Source organism: Calypte anna, chromosome 10 (assembly GCF_003957555.1).
Source record: "Calypte anna isolate BGI_N300 chromosome 10, bCalAnn1_v1.p, whole genome shotgun sequence".
Taxonomy (NCBI): domain Eukaryota; kingdom Metazoa; phylum Chordata; class Aves; order Apodiformes; family Trochilidae; genus Calypte; species Calypte anna.
In genome coordinates this window covers 15349683-15370742 of record NC_044256.1, presented here as the reverse complement: position 1 = coordinate 15370742, position 21060 = coordinate 15349683, and the positions used below count along the sequence as shown (strand labels likewise).

The 21060-nt window shown below is 43.3% G+C and overlaps 1 protein-coding gene across 1 annotated transcript in view; it reads right to left on the bottom strand.

Annotated features, from left to right (window-relative positions):
- Positions 1-13602, bottom strand: part of SLCO3A1 (solute carrier organic anion transporter family member 3A1) — a 128408-nt gene extending 114806 nt beyond the window's left edge. Inside the window, exon 1 of the mRNA XM_030457408.1 lies at positions 13420-13602. Within this exon, the coding sequence (XP_030313268.1) occupies positions 13420-13602 (183 nt within the window). The remainder of the gene's footprint in view (positions 1-13419) is intronic.
- Between the last annotated feature and the right edge of the window lie 7458 nt (positions 13603-21060).

The following is a 21060-nucleotide window of genomic DNA, read 5'->3' as shown; positions in this document are numbered from 1 at the left end:
AGCAGTTTCAGCTCCCCTGTTTTCATCTCCTTCCACAGCTCTTCACTCATCCTTCGCAGACAGCTTCTATAGCTTCATTCTCTTTACACTCAGCTTCTCCCTGGTTCCTGTCTCCCCAGGGTACTAATTACAACACAGTTTGAGGCAGGCATATAACATTTAGACTCTAAATTTGGCCTGCTTGAAATTAAGCTAAACACCACTGCAGCCAGTAACGGGGAAGGAACTTTTTTTATAAAAGCACTTGAGTGTCTTTGCAACAAGAGTCCCATTTGCAGAGAGATGTTCAGAACAAGTCATTTGTCCAGGAGAGTACGGCTCAAAAAGTATCTTTGAAAAATAATACCTTACCAAAGAACAAGTAAAGCAGCCCCAAGTAGTTCTTTTCTGTGAAGGCTTAAAAAGCAAGGGGCTAGATACCTCAGCCCTGTGGTTTCAGGCAAGTGTGAAGGAAGTAGGAATTTCTTGCTGCTGGCAACAATGCTCCATCATATTCCAGGGTGAAGGGAGAAGCCTCACAGATCAACCACAGGTAGGATAACAAAATTACCACCCCATTAATTAATTTAATTCAATTTATACTGGTAGCTGATAGAGAGCTGGTGCAGAATCCCAGCCAAGGTGCCTCCTGGATTCCAGATACCATCGCTGTAACATTTTAGAGCCCATCACCCCAGCCCACAAGATGCCTATGAAGGCAGATAACACCCTAGCTACCACATCTGCTACTAGAGAGAAAAACCCCAAGGAAGGCCTGGGAAAGTCCATGACAAAGCCAAGAAATGAATCTAAACATCCCTGGTCTAGATTTTCACCAGCAAATACAAACAGTAGTTGTTCCCCAGCCAGCAAGCATTACCCTATGGGCAAAGCCATCCCCTCCCACATGTTGCATTGTCCAAGTGTGAATGAAAACAGATTTCTCTGGGCACAAACATTAGTCTTGACTGATGAAGGGAATCAGTTTGGATGTGACAGTTTTGGACAGCCAGCTGCAAAGTTTAAGAGCCTGGCTTAAAAATATTATCCATGTGTGGCAGAAACATTCCTCCAGCCCTGCCAAGATGCCACCACCAACAGAATGTGCCCAGCCAGTGTTGGCTCAGAGGAAACAAGTTGCTGTTCCCCTATCAATTCATCTCTCACTTGTGTGAGCAGTGGGGGCAAGGGAGAGGACAGAGAAATGACACCGACTCCTGGAAAGACTCCATGGACTTAATTTTTTGTGATGCTGTCTGGATACCAAGAGTTCTGAGTGTCATCAAGACGCTGTGAATCAAATCTGAAGTGTATCTTTATACTATGCACCATAGGAAGCAAATAAAGGAGAAAGCAAAGGTCATTTTAGTTTCAAATTGCATTTCCAGTGTCACAAAGTTCTGTGACTCTCTTAAAGACCTCACACCTTGAAGCCTTAGTGCAATGCCTAACAGAAATCCATAGGTTTTTGTCAAAGTTGATACTGGAGTAACCCAATTGAAAACTGGAGTAACCAGACACACTCCAATCATGCCAAAAGGCACTAAGGCTAAACCAGAAGACCCTACCTTATCACAGGCCATCTGCAGAACATTTTTGTTCATTTTGCCCAACCAGTCCCCTGAACAGTAATGCCATTTCATAGCAAGTAATTTTGAAGATGGGGACACAGAATTATTGAGCTGGGACATTACAGAAGAGCCTGAGGAAAACCCTCCAAACATGAGAACATAAACCTTATACTGATTCCCAGACTCTCTGTTGCTTCCACAAGAAAGAACTCCAATTCAGTGAAGCCATATAATGACAATTTACTGCAGCCCCACTTGGAGGACTTTCTCTGCATGTAAAAAGAGCTCTCCGTGAAGTCAAATCCTGCCTTCTTTCCTCCATCCCAGACTCTCTCACTCTCCCTCAACTCAAAATCCCAATGATGCAGAGTCCTGAACTAATTTCAAGCCCTGATCCTAAAGAAATAAAAATCTCATCTCTTGGATGAAAACAAGCCAGTTTCTCCTGCCAGCAGCCCTCTAGTCTCAGCATTGCAGTTGCAGCAGAGAGAAATTTGCAGTCAGATTTATGAGATGTTCCCCTTCTAAACAATTGCTCACTGGATACCTGCCCACAGAACACCAAATACGCAGCTTGTTCATGTGGGAACATCTGGAAAATTGCACTAATGAGAAGGGACTCTAAGTGTTGTTCATGGATACACTTGAAGAGTTTGCAGTTTGAAAATGAAACAACTCATTCTAGAAGCTGCATCCAGTAGTGCCCAAGAGTAATTATACACAACTACAGTAATTAATTAGGGATCTACTTAAAAAAAAAAAGGCAATATAAAAATTCTGGAAAAAGCTTGTCTACCACTGAATTAAGCTAAATGACTCAAATAAATAAAGGCCATCTCAGCTATGACAGGCTACACCCTAAACTCTAAATATTTCCACAAGACAGAACCAGAAGAATTTTAAAACTTCTGCCTTTTGGATAAGAGCTAGCACTGAGATTAAGAGCAGCCTTGATGCATCCTAATCCACAGAAAACACTGGACTTCTGCACAGGGCCAGCATTTGAGAAAGCTTGTACAGCTGGGCCAAATGCCACAGCAAACCCACAAAGCTGTGGCTCTAGCACATGTTTTCTAGCGTGGCTTAACTTCAACAGCCATCAAATAACTCCCAAGCTGGTTTTGGAATTCGTTCATTCAGAGAGATTCATCAATGCAGAAGTGGCCTCAGTTGAGCAAATAAACTCTTGGAAACAGTTTGTCTCGCTCCACAGAATACTTGAAATCTTCTCTTTTCAGCTTTTTCCTCTCAAGTTTTTCTAAGTTGATAGGTTTCAATATCAAAGACTATGGGAAAACTTTCCGGTAACCCCAAGCCAACTCCTTTGGCAGACAACTTTTAATAGCATTAAATACTACAGATGATAGCAAGAAAGAGAAAACAAACCCCAACCTAGACTAGCACAGGGACTCATGGGCTCAAGATGGCCATGGGATTTTTGATACCCCCTTTTGATGACAGAAATACAAACTTGAGGCCAAAGCACCCCTCTTTGGACCAAGCCTGGAGAACATGAGGTGCTGGAATACAATCAAGCTCTATGGGCATTGAAGACTTAAGATGAGACTGACAATAGGATCACCCAAACCGGATGATATTACAGAACTACCATCACCAGCTTTCACAAACAAGCACCCCTAAACAAGGCATCCCTTCAGACAGAGCTCCTGTCCCTCAGCCAGCAGCTGCACTGACTTCAGACATGAGGACCTGCATTATAACTAGCCATAGGCAGCAGGAAACAAAGTCTGCATCTCATGCAGAGACTGAAAGGCCCATTGTAATCAACCACTCTCAGCCCTGTACGTTGAACAAGACAAAAACAAACCCCACAGTTTTCCTTTGCTGGTAAGCCCTAAAAATGCTGCCCACTATTTCTGATCAAGGGCTTGGACGCCCAACACTTTCTCCACCCATCACACCAACTGCAGCACTTAGCGTGGGCTGTGGAGAAGGTTAATTCCCACAATAATCAAATTTTACAGACCACCACTGTACTTCAGACACGTTTCTCCTTGGGCTTGTGGCACACCCCAGAAAATGGTGACTGACCACCAAATGCAGGCAGGATCCAAGCACAGGGAAAAACAACCTTTGCAATGCCAGCTACCATTTCTGCAAAGAGCATATTGATCCTCAAACAACATAAAGGTTTTACTTCAGCTCACAGCTGAGGATGGATGCCTCCTCAGCAGAACACAGGGAACACCTCATGGAGACATTTCCAGTGAGCCTGGGAAGGGTGGGATGGGGCAATGGTGGTGGTTTTACTTTTCTCTTTGTTTTAAACATGCACATCTATTTTAAATGGCAATAAAAATTAATTTTCTGCTGGTCAAGTCTGGTTTGCCCCTGACAGTAACTGCTAGTCTTTACCTCAGCACGTGAGCTTTTTTACTTGATTTTTTGCCTCTGCCCTGTTGAAGAGGGGAGTGGAAGAGCAGCTGGGTGGGTGTCTGGCTGCAATCCAAGGTCCACCAAAATACCTCACCAAGCAAGGTGGATACTCTCCAGAGAGAAAAGTTAAAGCTTTAAGAAAAACTTGGCAAAAATAGCTTTACTAAACCAGGACAATTACAACTCTCCCTGCAGCTCAGAGGGATGATGAGAAGGAAGCTGTAGGACTGAAAAACTGGAAATCCCAACCAGTTTTTCCTCTTTAAAAATGAGCACTTAGTTGCACATTACTATTCTTCTGTTGTTTCCCAGTTGCACAGAAGGGAAGAAAGAATCAGGCCTTGATTCAGCATCTCAGTACATCATGCAACACTCAACCCATGTCAGGATGAGAAGCAAGGATGTTTCCAGCAGCATAAAGTCATTAGCAAGGTAACACAAGCAGCAGGACGCAGCTGGGGACACACACTCCTTCTTTATACTTTTCAAAAAAATTTTGGATTTTTAAAAATCTTTTAGTTAGTATTTTTAACTTCTCTTTTGGAAACTTCAGATGCTGCCCCTCTTCTCCCAAGACACTTCACAGACATGTCTACGTGTACCTCCAGGTCTAGTATTATTGCAAGATGCAGGAGACTTGTCCTGCTACTGCATCAAGCAAGGTACAAGCTGCCTCTCCTTGCAGCCTTTCTGTCTTTAGCCCACACCCCAGGATCATAATGCTCCTAAGCTATGGGTCTACTGCTAATGATGTGCCAACCTACATATGCACAAAGCTGAGGAGTAGAAAGAGGTAGCAGCTATTTCATATCCTCCTTCTCAGAAATAAAAGCCAAGAACCCCAAACCAACCTTTTCTTGCAGCTCTTCCTGTTGAAGTTCTAATGGGGAAACAAAACCCATTATATTGTTTGTCACAATGGGCTGCAATCCTCTGTTTTCTCACTCTCTGTTATCCCTTTGGAGGATAAAAGGAATGAAACAAATCTGAAACTGCAGAAAACTCTGTGATCCATCCTGCTCTGGGACACAAACCCATCACTGCTACCCTCTGGTCATCCTGTGCTTGAACACACACAGGTGCTCCCTGCCACCTGAGGCAGGGATCTAATTCAGGTTCCAATTGGATTTCATGGAAAATACTTACTTTTCACCTCACATTAATTTACAGAATAATTCACCTGTTTTAGGAACACTGAGAGTACCATTACTTGACACCTTGATTGTACTGCAATTCCACATAATTTCATTGCATTCTTTGGACATTAAACTGTTAGGTATCACCTTAAAATACACATACAGCTTACACTCCAAGGTTCAGATACTGACCCAAAACCAATGCTGATTTCAATTCAGCCAAAGATCTAACTTCAAGCAGGAAAAACTACTACACATTTTTTAAAATCGAAGTTGAAACTTTTCTGTAAGATTTCTGTATTTCTCCACATTTACACCACAACCCCACCACACAACTCGACTCAAACAGAAAAGCTTTCTTTTTGTTTCATTGTGGTAGTTTGTAGTTACCTTTATACTAAAAAAAACAAACAGGAAAAACAAAACAAAACAAAAAAAACAAAGCACAACAAAACCAAACCTTGAGAAAATGTTGGCTGCAGATGCAAAACATCAAAGCACCAAAAACCCCAAAGAACTTGAAAGTAAATCTGACACAGTTGCTTCAGAAAACATAATGCTGGGTGAGTCACCAAGACTGCAATACAAACTTAATACCCAGGTTTATTAAAAAACTTCACTGTCTTTTTACAAATCACCATAAACCTGAACTTTAAGTCTTTTTCCACTTCCAGTAAACTTAAGGCATTATGGATTACACAGGTGAATAGCATGGTAAGCATCCTAAAAGGAAATTTAAATATTAAAAATAAGGCAATTCTGGTAATCCTTGCCCAGAAAACTGATGATCAGGGAGCATGGAAAAGCAGCTCTGATCCCACAGCTCTCACAGCCACTGATGTAAAAGTCACTGAGCCTGCAAAGATGCAGAAATCATCCCTGCAATGGCTGCAGACACCAAAAAGGTAAAGATGTTAAAAAAACACCCAGAAATCAGCTGGCTGCTTGGTGAGGTAAAAGGATACTATGAAGGGAGAAGCAACAGAGAGGGAAAAAAACCACAGGAAATTGCTTTTTTTCTCCTTGAACCACAGCAAATAAGTAACAATGATGATAAATATGCAAACAAACCTGAAGTAAAGATTTTTAATTTTGTGCAGCAAGTAATCTAAAATTACTGAGTATGTCCAGGCACCGCTGCAGTGCAAGCCCCAGTAAAAGATCTGCAACTTCAATACAAGAGGCACTGAGCAGCAGCAGCAGGAGGGGGTCTGCACCCCTCTCTCCAGTAAGAAAAGTTCAGGTATGGAAATGCAGAAGCAAACCACATTCAGAATAAGGCTGAGAAAGTTGCTAGCTGGAGAGCTTACGAAATCTGATTTTATTTCTGAGGTCTGCCCTAGATTCTCTAAGTGAGGAGGGGCTGAGCTAGTCCTACTCATGCTATGGGTCTTCACCTCCACGTGATTACAGCTGCATCCCCACGCTTAACATATGGGAAAAGGGAAGAGTCCCCTTCCCCTCCTTGCTTTGATCCAGCCACTCAAACTGAAACATCTTGGATTCAGGGCTTATCTCACTAAACCTTACAGAATGCTTCCAATAACAAGGCAAAGTCCTCTCAGCAGCAATGGGAAGAAGTGCCAGACAGTCCAGGAACTCCCTTCACAGCTTGTGATTGCTAGGGATGCTATTGATACTGTATGAAGTGTGGCAGCATGAAATCTACTGAGTGGAGCAGGCAATGCTATTTGCCTTGCATGGTGGATCTGTGAGACTGAGCAAGTCTAGTGGCTGTTCCAAGGTGACCTGGAGACAGGACTCTTGGGGTTCCAGTCCTGGTTTTGCTGCAGAGTTGTAATGAAACCTTGTAAATCAAAACCAGTGGCCCATTTTTTCTATGCAATAGGAAAAATTAATTTCTCCAAACTTCACTGAGGTACTTAAAGGAGTTACTACACAAAGTACTATCACATGTTTATTTAAAGTTCCTTGGATGATACTTGAAATATATCACTTTGCAGCTTCATCTGGTGTTGATCAGAATACAAAGCTACACTAATGCATCCAAGCTGCAGCCTTGCCCACGACACAGGGTGCCATTGTCTAATCTTCCTACCTTGAAGGAATAACTAGAGATCAAGGAGTGTACAAGTAAATAAATATTTTAGATTATTACACACAAAGGACAAATTCTTGATGAGTTGCAGAGTAACTCTTTTGAAGCAGAAAAATTTATGCTGGCTTTTGGTACCTTAAAATATCCTGAAAGGGAAAAGAAAGGGCATGCAACCCAAGAGACACTCCTTTTTTTTGGAAATGGGGAATACCTGCTCTGCCCATCAGAGAAGAAAAGGGATCACAGTTCATCTGAGCCCTCTCTGGGACAGGAGCCACATTAGGATTTAAGGAGTCTTGCTGCAAACTTACTAACCATGAACAACACAGACCTTCAGGCCAATATATTCTCTGATCTAATTCAAGACCCCTTTAAACCTCAGCTGCATTAATACTGTAGGCCATTAAAACTCAGCGAACTTGTTGTCACACAGGCACATGGCTCATGTTAAAGGGATTTTAGAAGCAAAGCCTGGCCAAAAGAAACAAGACATTGGTTTTTACAATGGATCATAACATTTCTACCAGGCTGCTCTTTCTTTCTTTCAGGGCTTACAAACATCACTTGGCCCTTACAGAGAAAAGGAAGAGATGCCAAACTTTCTTCTAAATATAATTTTAAAAATTAAAGACTAAAATCAATTAATCCATACTCCTAAACATTAAGTGCAATTTGCCTTCAAAGTCATTTAACCACAAAAGCATGATGAGGTTCAAAGTTTGACCCCACAAATGACACCTTGTATATAATGTAAGAGAGAAACAGTTGTTATGTCTGTATTATTTCATCAATTAGCAGCAAATGAAAACTTTAAACCCAAGTATAAACATCATTACTCACAAGCTTACCTGCTACTCAAAATCCCAATCTACACCTGGATCAGAATTTGTTTCTACTACTATACATAGCAGCAACATGCCTCACAGCCCAAGGCCCCCAGCACTATGTGAAGGCATCAGAACCCAGAGTTGGACCTGGTTTCTCCTCCACACTGCAGAGACCTAGAAAACATAAAAAGGCTTCCTAGACAAGTATGAATGTAGTCAGAAGAGATAGTTTAGAGTAACTTTCTGAGCAACTCAGCTGCGAAGTAGACAATAATCTCTAATGGGAAAGACATACTAGAAACAACTTTCCAGAAATAACATTGCCAGCAAAGATATATTAAGGGAAAATGAACTGTGAGCAATAACCAGCCAATGCTTGGCAATCTTTATCCCCACTAAAACATTTATTTTCACTCTATTTTTTTCCCCCTTAAATACTCCAGCGACAAATAAATTATGAGCATCACAGCTAATTTATTACTCAGCACTGCTAAGGATGGAAAAAAATAAAAAGAGCAGCATTTTAAAGCCGATTCTTATTCTAGTAAATGAATCATTTTAATAAAAATTATAATTAATTAAATGGAAGAAATGTTCTTGTAGTTAAGTGATTGCACTGAAGCACCTGAAACTGGAATTTCCTTGCTTTGAGAGACCCTTTGCTACCCGTACCTAAGCTATTCAGTTAATAGCTCTGTTGCTATTAACCAAGCAAAAGCTCTATCGATCACTACAGCAACAGAATTAAGCTGTTAATCCCTGCCTCAGTTTCCCCACCTGCAGCACTTTTCCCACCCAGTCTACTGAGACTGCACATACCCAGGGGCAAATTCTATTGTACAGCACCAAGCACAACTGAAAGCTCTGAAGTACTGCAGTACTCCTAGATTAAAACTGCTTTTAATAACATCCACCATACAGATCTCTCCAATGACTTCAGTGAGGGTTTGAACAGGTCTCTGTAACAGGAGGCAACTGCTTTCTGTAACAGGAAAATAGAGCTGTATTTGTCTCATTTAACAGAGGAGGGAAAGGGGCTATGCAACAAAAAGACTTAGAAATACAATAGCCAAATTCTGCTCTTATTCACTCAGTTCCTGGTGTCCATCTCACAGGACCCTTACTTCTGTTTGTCCCTGCATGAATGATGATTAACTTCTGTATTTATCTTTGATACATTTTTTTTTTCCTGGATATGGCATTTGAAATTTTCATCAGTATCCCAAACATCAGCAGCAATGAAACTGAACTCAGCATTTCATTGCAGCCTGTCTCAGAGACCACATCCACACCATCTCACCTGGCCTCACGTGGTACTACTTTTACTGCAGATACTTTAAGTGGGCTTTTGCAAGCTGCAGTCAGCCACTGCTGCATGGGCAGTGCTGTAGCAGGGAAGTCAAACCTAGCTCAAAAGTTTTCATTCAGCAAAACAAGGAACAATTTGGCATTCATTCCCACGCAAAAACACCAATGTACCCTCCTTGGGAGGGACCAATTATTTTCCTTTCCATCTCATGCTAGGGCCAGTCATCCTCTATCACTTGATAAAACATATGAATAGCTGCATTCAAAGCTGCAGCAAACAGAGACATCTCAGTCAAGCTCTGTGAAAACAGCTATCCCGAGCACACCAAATAACTGTTCCTCAACGTGCTTTCCATATGCATGTCCTTTATCTAAAGAAGCCCGTGACTTTGGCAGATGTTGGGTGCTTGCAACTAGGTCAGTTTGAACCAGAGCAAGCCAAGGCTAAGGGCTAGGGAGAGAAAATGAAATTGTGCTCCTGCTCCACAGACTGTGGCTGTCAAACTGAGAGCTCCTCGCCTGCTGCTCCAGCACTGATTTCACCACGGGCGAGGCAAAAAGGTTTGACTGGCAGAGTGATGAAATGTCTCAGTGGTAAACTGGCAGGAGCACTTGGAACATTAATACCAGTTAAAATATTCTGGAATATAATCCATGTAGGAATTCAGAGGTGGGGGGGAGATGAAGGAAAGTGGTGCCAAGGTATGTGAATCAGCCTTATCAAAATCCTCATCGTTGCACGGCCGGCATGACTGATCACACTGCTGCATTCCCCGGAATAGCACAAGGTTCCGGCTGGAAAACGGAGCTACCAGCCTTTCCCTTCTGGTGCCATCTGCACCAGGAATGCTGGGCTCTTGAATCCACAGACTTAATGCTCCAGGAGAGCAGCCGGGGGTGGAAATCACCTGGGTTTATTAAAGTTGCTGCAAAGCCCCCGAGTAACTTCTGCAGCAGGAATGCCTGCAGACTACAAGCAGCATTTTCCCTGCTCCCACTGCAGTTGCTGGGAAATTCAAGTTTCCAAAAGCACACAGGAGTAATTAGATGAAGCCAAATAAATGCATCAACAAAAACTTATACAAATATGCAAATAACAGGGTGTATTCAGCAGCCCCAGAAATTAAGGCAGTAGCACAGGCTTGCATTTGCATAAACTATGCAGGATATGGCATGAAGTAATTTTGGAACATGTCCATTTTGCAAATAGCAAGCTCAATAATTGACAAATATTTTGGAACAAGACATTGATCAAATACTCCCTTAAAACTTCACATTAAGAACCTCAGAGACACTATACTAATTAACCATAGACATCCACTGCTGGCATCATGGGGTATTTTCATTGCTGAGTTCTGTGGTGGGAAAAGAATTGGACTTTATAGATTTTTATCAGCATTTATTATTTATAAAGCCCTGTTGGCAAGCAAAATGCTTTATGAACAAATAAAAGTGAATGATCTTTGCTTCAATACCACATAATGAATGAATGTCTACTTTGTACACACATTCAAGTGGGTGCTGCTGGTTTAATGCGCGGAGAACACAGAAAACAGAAGTTTTTACATCTCTAAAAAGAAATAACAATCCCCACTTCTAAATGTACTGACATGAAAGCCAAGCCCAATCAAAACTGAGCTCTTCAATCATTCCTAAGAAGCCAAAGCCCCTGCCTTGTTTTGTTTAAGAAGCTGAGTTTTTTGCCCGCATGGTCTCCTAGTGCAGAGGAAGGCAGACAAAAACCCAGGAAACCAACTTGTCGCCGTATAAGGCAAAAAACATTTTCTCTTCCTGAGTTACAAATAACCAGGGAAAGTCACACATGTGGCCAAGCAAAGCAGAAGTATGAATACAGTACTCTCCTACTGCTGACAGGCTAAAATTAGGAGTTTATTCAACTGCCCAGAACTACACACCGTGTCGGTCCTCCGCAGCATCTCCCTGTTTGCCTTTTTTCTGTTTGCTCTCTGCTTTGTCTCGCCTGCTAATTTGTCCCTCAGGGAGCAGCCCAATGTACCACTGCTGAGCCCAACCACCCCAGCTCATCCCAAGAGCCCCAGTAAATGAAAACCCATTTGCAGTTACACCTGGGCAACTCCATAGTGACTCCACTGAGCTCACCCCCAAGACACCACCCAAGAACCCCATGTGGCCCCAACACGGGACACTTGGTCTGTAGAAATTATTAGGTCCTACACACTTCCCACCAAGGATCTTGCATGCTCTATGACACCTGTAAGCACAGCACTCATGCAGAGTTGCTGGAAGCACAGATTTACCCTCCAAAGATAATTCCATGTCTGCATCTGTTCCTTGTATGAAGAGCTGCATGGTGTTTCCAAGGATGGAAGATGAATTATACAAGGAAGAGAGGAACACTTGCCCAGTGCAGCTGGGCCACTGCTTATGCATGCTGGGGATTGTTTTGAGTTTAGTTTTCTCTTGCATCCCCCTGTCCCCCTCACTGACCATTTGTCTGTTACTGTTTGTGGAGCTGGCTGGCCATGGGGACACGGTCAGGACACAGGAGAGTAGAGACAGCAGCACCTCAGTCAAGTTAACCCTTCAGGAAGGAGTAAGGGCTCTGGGACCTGTGATTGCAGCAGGTTTCTTTCCAGCCTGGGGTGCATAAGAGAGCAGCGAGTGTGGCACAAAACATGCCATGAGAGTTGGGTAAAATGGGAGAAGAAAGAATAAACTGGTGAGAAGAGACCAGTACAAAGGAGTTAAAGGAAGATGCCAAGCTATTACTGCTGATCCTCTGCTCAGACACTGTAGCAAAGTGTGCCTACACATACTCCTCTAACAGATCTATACAACAACACACTGGTGCCCAGTGGGTGACATCTCCTCATGGACCCTTCCTTGGCCATTACTTTGTCAAAGGATTATCCCACACTCATTCATGCTGACAGCTCATTTTCCTAGTAGCTCATCAGAAACAACTACCTTACTTAAGAAAGGTGTTACTCGCAGAAAAAAAGTACATCCCCGTCTGGCTCCTGCAAATTAAATGGCACCCACCTATATTCACACATGGTCTAAAATGACTTAATTTATCCCAAAAGATGGGATGTAAATTCCTTTGTAATTACAAATGCATTCCAAATTAAACTTACATGTTTTATTATATGAGATGACTGCTAATTTCTATTTCATATTAATTGGGAATATAAATTTCCATTTCATATTAATTGGGAATATTAGCCATGGTTAGTTTAGCCACATACCTTGAAAAATAGATCACACTCAGCACAAATCTGCATAAGCAGTTTGAGCTTGAGAGGAGCAAGTGCTAAATACTGAACACAAGTGCAGAATGCAGAGATCTTATGCATATGGCCTCAAAGAGCCTCAGAGATTATGAATACATTTCTTTTCCATGGAAACTATAATTCTCAAATCCAGCAAGCTATTTTGAGAAATTTAAATCAACTATACACTTAACATCTGCTGGAAGAACACCACTTCATTTTCAAAGGCTGCCTCTCTCCGTGTATACTCAAAGGCACAAGCATAGATCTATGGACATCTTTCCAACTCCTCTACTACAGTTCTGCCGCTGACACCAGACCTCACTACGCAGATTCAGTGCAAACTCCGATTCTGTCTGTTCTTTAGCCAGCACCAAGTCTTGCAGGGATGCTGTACTTAACACCACTGCATCACTTCACGGGGACAAGCAAAATTACTAACGCAGGAGGACTAAAGCGTATGCCCCGCTAGATTTTCTTGGTATTTGAAAACTGGTTAACGATGGTATCTGATGAAGTTACTGGCCAGCTCGGGAACGAGCAGTAGCGACAAGCCAGCCGGCATGCACAGCCGTGCTCCGGGGTTTGGGGAGTCCCTGGGACCGGCTGCAGAAGTTACCGCGGCGCAGGCAAGAGGGACAGCAGAAGGGGAGCTACCCCCCAGCACTGCTGAGTCATTTAAGCCCTGAAACGCCGGACTGGTGTAAAACCCACTGAAGGATGGGGGTGAGGGCTGGTGCCCCCCGAGCTACCCCGGCTCCCAGAAAACTTCCCCTCCACTTGTCCCGGCGCATCCCGCACCCCCCGCCCGGCAGCGGCCGCCGGGCAGCCCCGCAGCGCCGGCTCGGCAGGTAACGCGGGGGGGTTGTGGGGCCGGCTCCCACTCACCAGGTAGGCTCCCACCGTGCCCTGGGCCAGCATCAGGGCACACTCGGACACCAGGAAGAGCTGGATGCTGGAGAAGCAGGAGACCTTCCTCCGCCGCCTCCGCTGCCGCGGAGCGCCGGCCCCCGGGAGCTCGCCGCCGCCACCGCCGCCACCACCGCCCGCCGAGCCCTGCTTCCCCGGCATCCTCCCGGGCACCGCCGCCGCGGGATGGCGGGCCCCGCGGCTGCTCCGCGCCTTCTTCCTCCTCCTCCTCCTCCCCGGAGTGCCAATCACAGCGGCAACCCGTGGCGGCTGCCTCTCCGCCCGCGGGCTGCTGCCATGGCCAGCTCGCCGCCTTCTCCGCCTCCACCTCCTCCTCGCTTCTCTCCTCCCCTCGCCCTGCCGCGCTCCCTCTCTCCGCCAGCCCCGCGCAGGCCGGATCCGCGCCCCAGCCCGGCGAAGGGCGGAGGAACGCGCGGGGCTGACGCCGGCGGAGCCTCCGCGGCGGGCGGGAGAGAGGGGGGCGGCCCCGTCCCGGGATCCGGCGGGGCGGTGCGGTCGGAGCTTATCGGAACCCCCGCCCCCAGCTGCCCCCTGGGCCGGCTCCTCCGGTGCGGGGCTGCAAGTGAAGGGAAGGGAGAGGAGAGGGCTCCTAGTTGAAGTTTCTCAGCAGGGCGAGGGCAAGCTGTCCCCAAACAGACCCGGTCTGTATCTCCTCCAGGGCATCCTCCGGCTTGGGTGCCCTGATTTCATACTCCTGCAACTGTTCCTTCCTGGAGGTTGAAGGGAGGATGGATAAAAATCGTGTGTTTAAGACGAATAAACGGCGCTAGTTGCCATGCCTCGCCGCTGCCTCTTGGTCGAGCTTCTTTCTGCTCCTGTCCCTTGTCCTCAGGCACATGTCTCGCGGATGATGCCTTTTGTTGTCAATCCCACCTGGAGTTTTAATTTCAAGAGATATCTTCTTTTAAAAAACACTGATCATCACTACTACTATTACATATCACATTCCTTGTTGGCGTAATAGCAAAACCTGATCTGCTTTGCTCTGGACTTTTCCAGCTCATTGCTGGGTCCACACTGTGTGCTGTTGCCTTTCTTCCATTACTGAGCTTCCAGCTAAGTGGGAGTTTAGGTATTTCATCCATTTGGTACTGGGATGTCCATAGCGCTCAGAAGGAACAGTTTTCTGTGGAAACAGGCTATGTTTTTTTAAAAAAAAATTCATAATTTTAATCCTAAATTTAATTTTCAAAGGTGATTGGTTGAGGCTTCAAAACCCAGGAAGATGCCTGTGAAAAGGGAACTTAAGAACTTTGTAATTTTTCAGTGCTTAAGCCAGTCATTACCAGTCACACCAGGAAATCAGAAGAGCTGAAAACTTAAGCTTTTTCCTCTCCCAACTCCCTTTTTAAAGTTTCTCCTCCCAAAATACCATCATTTTTTGGTAGCCATCTATTTTAGCCTTCTTTTATCTGACTACCTTTAATAAATATGATGCTGGGTTTCCACCTGGCTTGATGAGTCTTTATCAAGCCCAGCTGATGCACATTGGCCCAGCTTAATTGCAGAACATGGCTGGAAAGAAATTAAGGAAACCTGGCAGACTCAGCTGTTGCCCTTTGCACATCAACTGCCAGCAGCTGCCTCCCTACTGACCTTTGGCTCACTACAGCTTTTCCAGCAAGTCTGAGCCCTATGGATAAGTTTCAATAGTCCCATGTAGCCCAGGAACATGGTCTCCAACCCTGATGGCCTGAGGCAGCATTATCAAACAATTAGTGGGGATAACAAGTTGGTGCTTGCAGCTGAGTGGTCTTAATTTAATAAGATACCTTTCAGGCTTTCAGATACTGTGTGCCTCACAAGATGCAAATTAGAAGCTACCTGGGGCCTCAGATGCCAAGGTTTTTGCATGAGGTCAAGAAAAACTGGATGATCCATACAGGGTTCTGCCAGGTCCTAAGGTGTTTGTTTTCAATCCAGGGAAAACTGGTTCTTCTACTAAAAGGAAACAACAAAAAAAAGCTCACTTTCTGGGAATTGTTTTGGACCACAAAAGTGTTCATCTCCTTCATAACATGTTTATTTAGGGGCCTCTGCTATAAACATTCTGAAGTTGGAAAGCTAGAAAGGTCTCTGCCTCTGGATGGGTAGGAAGGCAAAATAATTCAATTAGTATGGCTAGACAGATGCTTTGCTCCGGATGGATGCACTGATGCAGTATAAACAGGATGGACAATTGAACTGGCTTTTCAATAAGTGAAAATAGAGGTGTGTCTCTTAAAACACATGAGCATGTAGAATTATGGCAGAGGAAGCCTTAAAATTTCCTAGGGAAACAAAAACACAAAACAAAACAACATAATCAACCAACCAAATAACAAAAAATCCAACCAACCCCAAAACAAAAACAAAAAAACAACAAACCAAACCCAAATATTTTTTGGGCACGTTGGTCTTTCCAGTCATCTTTTGCCTGCTCTGAGTTAGGTGCTGAAAGACTAAAACTCTGAAATCTCATGTAACTCACCAAGTATATTTCTGGAGACCCAAGTAAAATTATGCCCAAGTTATGGGTATATATGTATTTTAATATATATATCTACATATATAGTATTTGCAAGTGCCATCCCATGTTTTGGCCACATCTTTGCCATTCTGGTGAAAGAGGTTGTCCAGGCTGAAGAAGCAGATACACTCCTTGTCTGTTAAAAGGAAAACAGCTGTTTGGGAAATTTGACTCCGATACTAATTATCTGAAACATCTGGTTAGTTGGTTAGTTTATTGCAGAATACAATTATCAGTTTCTGTCCCAGAGAGAAAGAATGCCTGGATTTTTTTTTTCTCTTTATGTTGTATATTTGCACTTGCTTCCTTTAAAAGAAATTTGTCCAGGTTTGTGTTGCTGAGAGAAAAATGAGGGTCTGGCTCCACTCAAGTACACCAGCAGAGCTGAGTTTACTTTCTGCCATCTTTTGACTTACTACATTCCTGGGAGATCTTAGGGATGTTTTGGTGATGGTCAAGTGACCTTTTGGTATTTGGTAGTTAATTATTTTTATACCCAAACAGTTTTTCTGGTCTAAATTGACCCAGCTTTAACTAACATGTGGAATACTAATGTGCTTGGATTATCATTAGCCTAGAACAAAAAAGGACTTCATAGCTGGAATATTCCCTTTGCTTCAGGCCTGGGTAGTTCTGCCAGCAAAATTCTCAGCTATTTCCCCAACTGAAGCAAGAATTTGTATGAAATTTCTTGCAGATACATTGACAGATTTTTCTGAACACTTGAACATTCATAGCTGGGAGGCAACATGCTGCCATAGATAAAGTTGGATACTATAATCTTTCACAAGTCAGCTCCCCCCAAGAAAGTCTTAGCTCCATCTTGTCTGCTGAACATCTCCTTGTTGAGTACCTGCAGGCTTCTGTCATCATTCACCTTGGGTAACCTTAGCAGACAGAGTTTTCTTGATCTGTCATAATCCTAGAACAATTTTTGCTTTAGTTCATTTTTTCTTCCTAGTTGTGGTTAATCTTTCAGAAAGTAAGCTGTGTAGTTCTATGTTTGGATATTAGAGAGAGAAAACTTTTTTTTCATCCATTTCTAGAATGGGGTTTAGAGCTAGCATGGAAGAAGAACTGCGGGAAGATGAGGACCTTAGTGAAACACTCAACTGACACCTTACATCTCAAGGGGCAAAAGTGCAAACTGAAAAAGAAAATTGAAGCTTAGCCATCAGCAGTGTTGGTAACAGGAGGAGGAACAGTAAAGGATGATTTTCATTAAGCTGAGATGGTGGAAGCCTCTTCTGTGAAATGTGCCAAGGCAAGCAGCTGATCTGTATCATTAGGCATCTCTACAGTTGCCATTGAAACTGTATTCCCAAACCTTTTCCCAACATATTTTAAATTCCAGGGAGCTAATGTTTGCCTCTCCCAGTACAGCCCCACTGGATCAGTGATGGGCAACCTGTGTCCCTATTCCTGCTGAGGATGCAGCAGAGAAAAACAAGGACAGGTGCTAAGAGAAGATGATGGTGTCAGAAGAGACATATTGGTTGTGTGGTTTATATTAAAAAATAAAACCAAACAAATGAAAAAACAAAACCAATGACAGGAAAAGCAGTGCTGCAGCCATAACTGTTATCTCATCAGAACTGATCTGGATATTTTCTTCTGAGTGACTGTGTATTTCATTGCTCTGCTTTATACCAGTGTAGGTCAGGAGCAGCAGTTAGATACTACCCAAGTGTCTACATCCTCACCCTTCCCTATGGCTATAGTTTTATGACAGGTGTTTGTGCAGCACAGGACTTGGGTTCCTCTCCTGCCCTGTGGCCCTGGCTGCCAGCTGCAAAGCGCTGTTCATCAGGCATAATTGCAAGAGTGACTGAGGAACAGCATCTTGAGAGCCACCTTCAGGGCATGCTTCCTTCAGTCTGCCATGTCTCCTTCTGCACCTTGAGCTGGCAGATACATTCATCTGGCTGCAAGGATGTCACAACACTGCATTAGGGACTGGAAAATAATATTTCTGAGAGGCTGGCATTCTAGTCTATTTTAAATTACACCACTGAAGTTAAAAATCAGGCAGAGCTGTCTCAGATATCACTCTCAGAATACACCCGTTGGGTTTCTTTCCAGGACAGTGCAGCCATGTTGAGGCCAGTTTTCACTTGCTTCGAGCCATTTGGAAGCAAGAAAAGCTCACCTGCTGCCAAAATGGATTTGCATGTAGCATAAATCATATCCCCTCGGCACCAAATCTGTACCCCTGGCTGGTCCTACTTGGTGCATTCATCTGAAACAAGGCTTACATATTAAGAAAATGAGGAATAACTTCAGATATGTTCAGAGAGCGAGGACGAACACACAAATCAATTAGAAATCCCAGGAGTCGAGCCAAGGGGCTTTTCCTTGGCATGGCTTTGAAATTCTGGTTTGTGATTCTCTGGTGCAAAACCCCACAGATCATTTGGTCCAGGAGGGAGGTGAAAGAAAAGGCTTTTAATTATCTACCAGTCTAGAATGGGGGTATAAACATCAGCCAAGGGTGTACCGGGAGGGTTGAGATCAGGACAGCTTGTGGATATACCAGCAGCTGTCGTCTCCACACTACCACTATACTAACAGTTTTAATGCCATTTCTTTCTATAAACATTTCTGACTTTACTGCCTTGATATTTTGAGTCCTGTTGGAGACTTGGTCTCATTAAAAAGACATTTCCTTCAGAGAAACTGATTAGATATCTGGTCCTTCCCCCAGGTGATAAAAGGCTGAAGAACACCTCATTGAAGCTCAGAATTGCAGAAAATAAAGATATATTAATTTTAAAAAAGTGCAGATTCACACTGAAATCTCTACTAAAACAGGGAAAAAAGAGAGGGTATTCTTAAGTGCAAAAATTGGATGACTGCAGTCTCACATTGCATAAAAGTGGTTCCTAACCTCTAATTATGGTTTTCCGAAATAAATGAGACTGGGATCTGAAGGCAGCTGAGTAATCTCTAATGCCATGGACTTCATGAGACCTGAGGGCATGCAATACTTTTACAAGGAGAACTAAGCACCTGGCAGGATCCTAGTCTAAATGCAGATCAGAAGGGCTTTTGAGTAAAACCAATGTAGTTTAGTAAACACAGCATAATTGTGGAGTCTCTGCAAATATTGACATCAGCCTAATGCCTCATTTAGTAGGGAAGTTAATTTGCAGAATCAGAAAATGAAAAGCAGATTACTGGACAATAAACTAGCAGTTTCCTGGCTGTTAATCAGCATCTCATAAAGCAACGATAGTCCAAACTGTAAGTCAATATGCAATAAAAAGATTTAATTTCTTTATTGAAAGGATGAGACCCTGAAGCTCTAGTCCTAGAAGGTAATTCTGCTTAATCAATCAAAAATTAAAAGACAAATGTCACCTGCTTGTATTTCACAAATTGATGTGCATTTATGAAACAACTAAGATATGGGTGGTAGGAACAACTTCGTACAAATGTTCTGTGTTCCTGCAACTGTCATACTCTGGAAAATATTCTTGGCCAGACTCATCCATGGCTGCTGATGCAGCAGAAGGCAATGTTCCCTGGAGTCAGTAAGAATTTGTTTTCCAGGTGGTGGGGTAGTACAAAGAGTGATGGTGTCATCTTTTGTGTAGGAAGTCACAGCAAGCTCTCACACAATCCCAGCTGCCAGTGAAACACGGACACTTCTGCCAAACTCTGAGCATTGGCCAGCCCAAAGTTAATTCCTGGGATTTCATTTGGACCCCTTACTTGGTTTTTTTGACTGTTAGCTGGACACAATTAGGTTCTTTCTATGTGCTTCTACTCTGTAAGTGGCTTCCTTTAATAGCAAAACGCAGCAGAGCTTTTATTAGGAGGGTTTGTGAAGTCCTTTGGACCAAGGGCTCTATAAGCACTTTGTAAACAAGTAGAGATCCAGCCAGACACAGAACAGTCATGTCCTGGTGCTTATTGCTAAACAATCATTTGATGAACCCCATACTTTAAATCAAACTCTCTCATTAATAAGGAAATTGTTCACAGAGATACTCAATGGCATCTTGAAATCTAACCATAGGGGCACAGACTGACTTCCCAAGGAGTCTCCATGACTCTATTTTCTGTGGCTCTTGCACTTTTGCATGAAGTCTTTCAATCTGCCATCCATGATTGCTTTATTCAACACAGTCATCATTTTTTCCCTAGATCCTATGTGCAGCATGTATGTGTCTCCTGAGACTAGTTCCTGGGTTTATTGGAATTACTGGTGTATCTCTTTGCAGAATAGCTTTTATGAGCATCTCTGAGCTGGTAAAATCCTGGCTTTGAAGGTTTAGCTGAATCTTCCCAATGCAAGTGACTTTCCTGTGTGATTTTCTGGTGAATTTGTAACATAAGAGTCTCTGCACTACATGTTGCAAATCAAAGAGCTGCTGTATGCCACTGTGGAGGGTGTTACTTCTGTCAAGATGAGGTAAAGGTGTTCATGGGACAGTCTGAAACTAGATACTGGGCAGATGACAGTTAAAATAGTGTCCTGTTTCATTAATGAAAAAGTCAAAACAATCAGCAGACACAAAGTAGGACTAGTCAGAAAAGGAAGGAACTGCACTGGCAGTGCTGGGGTGTTTGGTGGTAGCTCCTCAAATACAAACCAGCTCCCATCAGCCAGCCCTTTCATTGCCTCTGGTTTAGTGAGAGCTGGATTCTTGCACTCCTTAAGCTGATGCATGAACCCACTTCAATTAAATAGCTGCTTCTTTGCAGCAGTATCATTGAGTGTTACCTTATATACTTATGTAATTTCAGTTGAGCCAGCTTGATGTAAAAGAAAACCTTTTTGTCACCTTAGCTATACCAATGCCTCCATGTACCATAAGGTCACAATCTTTCTGACTGGACATAGATCCCTGGGTTGAATAGTAATCTTCTGGGTTCATATTGATAAGCAAAATGTGCTTTTGAAAACCAGCAGCAATATGAGTGTAGAGTAAGCATTTTTGCCAAAATTAGATGTTTTTCTTCTGTCCTATACTTTGAGAGCCTGAAATAATTGACTTTCAGCATTCTTGATAGCCTTTGGTCCTCAAAAAGTTTGTACATAGGCTAAGAGAAGCAAGTAGGAACCCCAAGAAAGGAGTTGGATT